The sequence below is a fragment of the Chiloscyllium plagiosum genome, chromosome 15 (genome assembly GCF_004010195.1).
Source record: "Chiloscyllium plagiosum isolate BGI_BamShark_2017 chromosome 15, ASM401019v2, whole genome shotgun sequence".
NCBI lineage: Eukaryota > Metazoa > Chordata > Chondrichthyes > Orectolobiformes > Hemiscylliidae > Chiloscyllium > Chiloscyllium plagiosum.
Window position 1 is genome coordinate 71554345 of NC_057724.1, and position 6597 is coordinate 71560941.

The 6597-nt window shown below is 42.4% G+C and overlaps 1 protein-coding gene across 1 annotated transcript in view; it reads right to left on the bottom strand.

Annotated features, from left to right (window-relative positions):
* The window catches only part of lygl1 (lysozyme g-like 1), a 14854-nt gene extending 9833 nt beyond the window's left edge, over positions 1-5021 (bottom strand). The window contains exons 1-2 of the mRNA XM_043705170.1: positions 4919-5021; positions 1936-2022 (exon numbers count right to left, since the gene is read on the bottom strand). Coding sequence (XP_043561105.1) covers positions 1936-2022; positions 4919-4934 — 103 coding nt within the window. The 5' untranslated portion in view covers positions 4935-5021. The remainder of the gene's footprint in view (positions 1-1935; positions 2023-4918) is intronic.
* Between the last annotated feature and the right edge of the window lie 1576 nt (positions 5022-6597).

Genomic DNA, 6597 nt, shown 5'->3' on the forward strand with positions numbered 1-6597 from the left:
AATGAGTCTCCCATGGGGAACCTTGTCAAACGCCTTACTGAAGTCCATATAGATCACATCTACTGCTCTGCCCTCATCAATCATCTTTGTTATTTCTTCAAAAAACTCAATCAAATTTGTGAGACATGATTTCCCACGCACAAAGCCATGTTGACTATCCCAAATCAGTCCTTGCCTTTCCAAATACATGTCCATCCTGTCCCTCAGGATTCCCTCCAACAACTTGTGTGAATGAGCCCAGAATATTTTGCCCACTTAAGATTCAAAATATGGGTCAGGATTCATTTGTAGATCAGACCAGGTAATGACGACAAATTTCCAGATGGATTTTACACCAATGGTTATATAGTCACCATTAGGCTCACTTTTATTCAAGAATAAATTTTTGAAAGAAATCTCAGATTACAAGATCTGACAGGGTCAGATTTGAACTCATGTTGACGGAACATTAGTCTGTGGTTCTTGATTACATGTCCAATGATATTACCCTCCCCTTAACGTGATTGAAGGTTCAGACAGCTCTCAGTCATTCACCATGCATTCTTTTGTGTCTGACTCTGGTGGAGAGGTGAAGGCATAAAAATGTAGCCAAGTTGCGATCCAACCTCTGTCCAAATCATGTCTGACTACCGGTTATCTTCTTACTACAAAGGGCACATTTATTCCTCATCAACAATAAACATACTAAGGACCAGTTTTTGGGGAACAGGGAGTTTGGGATCCTGGAGATTACATTAGAGTACAGTATTTTAAGATAAACAGCTAATAAAGCACAGACCATGTTTGCCACCACCTTTAAGGATTTGGTCAGGATTTGAGAGGGAAGAGTATCCTAATGCCAAACTCAGGTTTCTATGGTAATCTGACTTGTCTCTCAATACAGACACAGAAAGTGCTGGAGAAACTCAGCAGGTCTGGTAGCATTTCTGAAGAGAAAGCAGAATTAATGTTTTGGTGACAGTAACTCTTCTTCAGAATTGAAAGGGCTGGGAAATAGTGGGAAAAAAATGAATATATTGTTCCTCTAGCTTTTCGTTGGATGAGTGACAGGCCCACAATCCTCTGGACAGAGTAGAGGTGTTCCACAAAGGACCCACCCAGTCTGTGTTTGATCTTGCCAATGTAAAGGAGACCACATTATGAGTAGCAATTGCAGTAGATTAGACAAAAGGAAGTGTAAGTAAAACACTGCTTCACCTTTGGACAGTGAGGAAGAAGGAGGTGAAAGGTCACACATTAAACACACACAAAAACGTAAAACATTGTGTTGCACTTCATTGGAACACTATGGCCGGCCCAGGACAGAAATGTTAGCCTGGCAACAAGGTGGTTTATTGTAGTGGTAATACAACTGGAAGGCCTGAGTCAGTCTTATCTCTCAATGTAGGTTAGATTCCCCTACAGTGTGGAAACAGGCCCTTCAACCCAACAAGTCCACAAAGACCCTCTGAAGAGTAACCCACCCAGTCCCATTTCCCTTTGACTAATGCACCTAACGCTATTGGCAATTTAGCATGGCCAATTCACCTGAGCAGGAAACCTGAACACCCAAAGGAAACCCATGCAGACGTGGCGAGAATGTGTAAACTCCACACAGACAGTCGCCCGAGGCTGAAATCGAACCTGGGATCCCTGGTGCTGTGAGGCAACAGTGCTAACCACTGAGCCACCATGCCACCATGTAAAGGATAGTGCTGTGGGTAAGGGATAAAGGTCAGATTGTGAGCCTATGCATCATCTCATTAAAACTATGTTCAAAAGAATTCCTGATAAGACCAACATAATTTTCCAATAAAGGTCTCAATTTTGAATGCAAATTGCAGAATGAGTAAAACTTGATAAAACAACTGTGAAGGGGAATTCACTTTCAAAGTATTCCTATACATTGCAGATGCATACCAATCATGGAAATGTTAAATTATGTTGATTCCTCACCCGTTACACTCAGCTTGTCCTGTTTTGCTGTTTCTTCAGAAGCACCAGTTGTATCAACCTTTGTGATATCACCATAGATGGAGGTATCTAGCACAATGAAGACAAAATGACTGAGTTATGGAAAAGTGGCAAACACCAAGCAAATGCAGCAGTAGTGCCCATATTGTATCCTCTGATCCTGAGTGAGGTGAAGGCTAAAGCAGCTTCTGGGGAGTATTTGACCCAGGAGTGCTCCCCACATTGAGGTAACTGACTCTAATCAAGCATTCTCACTGGAGATACAGTCTCACTGAAGTGTTATGGCGCAGAAGGAAGTGACTTGGCCCATTGTGCCTGATCCAGTTCTATTACTTAATGCCAATCTCCTGCGCTTTCACCATATTCCTGACAGCTTTACTATCCAAATAATCACCCCCTCAATGCTGCAATTGAACCTGCCTCCACCACACTTCCAGGCAGTGCATTTCATACCCTAACTACAAACTATGTGACAAAGAGTTTTCTGAAATTGTTTGTGCAGCACTGTAGATTGTTGCCTTCTCACTTCTTGTATGTGCAGGAACAGCGTCTCTCTATCTTCTGTCCTGTCTGCTCTATATGACACTCTGTATATCACCTTTCATTAAAAATTCAAAGATTAACAATTAGTAGAGCTATGAGGGAAGAGCCAGGGAGTGGCATTATTTATTAAATGTTGCCTTCAAAATATAACTTTTAATCAGTACAAGTGAACTCCAGAATATTTCAAATATTGGATGGAAAATTAAGGTTACCCTGATTTTTGGACAAAGGGGTTGCAATTCATGACAAGACCCCTCCAAATTGCCCCCGTGTGCAGTTGGGGAAGCTTTGGCAGCATTGGTTACTGATCAGATGGTACAGCAGCCTGTTCCTCTTCAAGGCAGTTGGGTGGGGGTGGTGGGCGATTGTCAGAATGGATTCCATGCTGGAGGAAGTTGGGTTCCTAGCTCTGACATCCCTAGTGGTGACCCGCTTTACCTCAAAAATCCTTACTCCCTGGATTATCGCTGGGAGGTTACCTCCCTTTATTGCTGGTGCCTCGATCATAAAGGAGAAATGGGGTGGGGTCAATCTATATTGACACATCGTCTGTAATTGGACTTTTAATCATGGAAATTGCCCACCCACCTATGTTCCTGTCCTTTTCCAACTGTGTCATTGTTAAGATGCCCCAATCTGTGTTGTCATGGGAAGGGACAATGAAACAACATGGCTGCCAGATCCATCTCAGCTCCTGTTGCCTATAAACTTCAGGGCTATGGGATGCACAGACTGTCAGATAAAGCAGGCAGATCAATTGCCAATATAATGTCTTGTGATCTAAAGAGGCTGGACTGGTGCAATCACTGGGCAAGCTTGGCACTTACCTGTAGTGGCAAATGTATGGGGGTTAGCGAGGGTGGCATAAACTGAATTAACCAATCCCTCAGCGATGGGATTAGATTTGCTGATATGCATGCCATAAATGCAGCCTACAGACTGTAGGCTTTTCCAAAATGTCATATATTCTTTCATCCATTTGTGCAACAGTTTCAGAAACTTGTACATTTATTCCAAAAACTGTGAATCACTATATTGTATCAAAGAGCATCATTTAAATCACTGCCATGATTATTGATTGTGTAAATTGTACATAACATCATTGAGCAACTGTTACTACAACATCCAGTGCTACAAACTTTCAATCTTCCACACTTGCACATGCATTTCTTTTCACACAAAGACCAGTGTAGAACAATGAGACTGTGCAACTAGTTACCCAATGTTCTCCTTTACCATACCAAATAAAGTTGGAATGATAAGTGCAAAAGTATAGGACAGCATGAAACTGGCAAGTGCTTAATACTCTCTGACTGGCTCAGTAAAGAGAGCAAAGAAATGAGCTAACATCCTGAGTTCCCATTGTTTCCTCCTCATCATTTCATGCCTCCTGTCCATATCCCAAATGTTTTTCCTTCTGTATTACAGACTATAGGGGCATTTGAAGTAGCTTTGCTTCTTGCTAACGTTCCCTGCCCCTCTGTATCTGTCGGGGCAGAGGAGGGAACTACAGTGTGACTTTTAGCGCAGAGCAATGCCATTAGGAGTGACACCTTTGGAGGGGAAAGGGACCTTTGACTCTGCTGGGCAATTGACTTCAGCCAGAATTGTTGTTATTGGAGTAAATTCTTTCATCAGTTTCATAGATATGAGAGTACAGAAACAGTACTTTCACCTTTTAAAACATTATTTCCTGCCATCTTAAAATTACACTTTAATGTTAAAAGTTTGTGCGAAGATTTGTAGCTCGGGTGCTCGTTGTTGTGGTTCTGTTCGCCGAGCTGGAAATTTTTGTTGCAAACGTTTCGTCCCCTGGCTAGGCGACATCCTCAGTGCTTGGGAGCACTTCTTTGATGTTTCCTCCGGTGTTTCTAGTGGTCTGTCCCTGCCGCTTCCAGTTGTCTGTTTCAGCTGTCCGCCGTAGTGGTTGGTATATTGGGTCCAGGTCGATGTGTTTGTTAATGGAGTTTGTGGATCCATCCTGGACCCAATATACCAACCACTACAGCGGACAGCTGAAACTGACAGCCGGAAGCGGCAGCGGCAGACCACTATGAACACCGGAGGAAACATCAAAGAAGGGCTTCGCAGGAGGCTCCCAAGCACTTTAATGTTAACTTTCAAATTGATGCAAAGAAAATGGCATTAAAAGCAAAAGTACAGGAACAAAGCATTTGACCTGTCTGTTCTATCCTCGCATTTAAGATTCTCAAAGATTGCTTCCTTAAGAAAGGTTACACCTGAAACATTGACTTCTCCACCTCCTGAAGCGGCCTGGCTTGCTGTGTTCTTGCAGCCCCCTGCCTGCCTATCCTACATCTCTTGAACTTACTGATCAGAATATGCTACCCATTGCATATTTTGACTCTTAACATTAATTTGAGATATGAATGCCTAATGGAATATCAGAAGAAATACTCACCCGTTACTGTGCACATTGCTGCTGTCACACAAGAAATCAAATGAGCTGGGCTGTGGCCGGAAGTTACACAAATACAGGATGTGGCATCAGAATGGAATGTTCTTGGCAATTATTCAGAATCTTTTCACACTGAAGTTCTCCCCTATTATACTGCAAGAGTCTGACTCAGCAGATAGTATGCCAAAGCTGCAGTATCATGTCATCAAAGTTTGATTCTGACAGCAGAACCCCACTTATCACCACAATGGTAAAATACAAATGTTGGAAAGCTGAAATAAAAATAGTAAATGCTAATATTCTCACTAGCTCTGGCAGTATCTATGGAGAGAAAGGAACACAGTTAATTGAGCTGGATTTTCAAAGCAGGGGAAGGATCCTGACATCCAGATGAATTCCAGGTTTTGTTCACAATGCTGTAACTCTCACCACACTACTTGCATTTCCAAAAATCAAGTACAACAAGTAATTAGGAAAGCTAATAAAATATTATCACTTGTTGCGAGTGGCATTGAATACAAAAGTAGGGAGATTATGCTTGATAGAATCCCTCCAGTGCAGATAGCAGCTGTTGAGCCCATTGAATCTGCATCAACTGTCTGAAAAGCATCCGCCCCAAATCCCTGTAACAGCCCTTCCTTTACCATGGTTAACCAGCCTAGTGTGTACATCCCTGGACAATAAGTGACAATGTAGCATGGTGAGTCCACCATATGTTTGGACTGTAGGAGGAAACCAGAGCACCTGAGGAAAGCTACACACTTTGGTTCAAAGTGGGAATATAGAATAGAGCGGGAAAGAAGTATTTTAAGTAAAGGTTCACTGCAAGAAGTAAAGGCTCTAGCACAAGTTGTACATGGGAGAGAATAAAAGGGGCAATTGAGAGGCTGTCCTGCAGAGAGACCCACAGAAGAGAAAGGTCTTGAATCACAACATGAAGCAAGTGTATGGAAAGCAGCTGATTGGTGAGTAGGACTGATGACAATTTGTAATCATTCAAGTAAATGCAAGGTCTTCAGTCTGTTTTTACGTCCCTTGTGTTTTTTCCTCTTAAAAATAACTTGATAAGTCAAAGATTGATATTTTTAAAGAAAGATTTACAGTAAAGTGTGAAGAGCAGTAACTAACCAATTACATCAAGTATGATAGTTGTGGCGGGAGGGGTGATGTGTTGCTGTGCTGAACACCAATCGATCTAGGATGAACACATTTCTAGTAAATGTTTGCAACTTGAGACCTTTAGATCTGTGTCGAGAAGCTGGATTTTGAGTTTCAGACGTTGCACAACATTAGAGAAGGGGATAGTCAGCTAGACACTTTACCTCTGAAAGCCGACACACCTCTGGGTAATTTAAATTCAAATTTGGTCTGTGGTTATGGACCAATGTGGGGTTAGGGCGGCGGACTGCAAGTGAGGTAGATATGGAATGCAGGGAATCACATGTGAAGGGTCTTCACCTCGCAATTGTCCAGCAGGTACCAGGTTCCTCCAAGCTGTATGGATGAGATGGAGATTGCAAGAAGGATGAGCAAACTGACCAGTTCACCATGATGCAGGATGCCGTTCAAAAGGGTAAAGGAATCGGGAATGTAGTAGTGGTAAGGAAAAGTCTAATTGTATAATCTGGCGTATAAGCCCTTTTGATGTAGTGATGAGAATGTGTTCCAAAGGCCATGTTGCT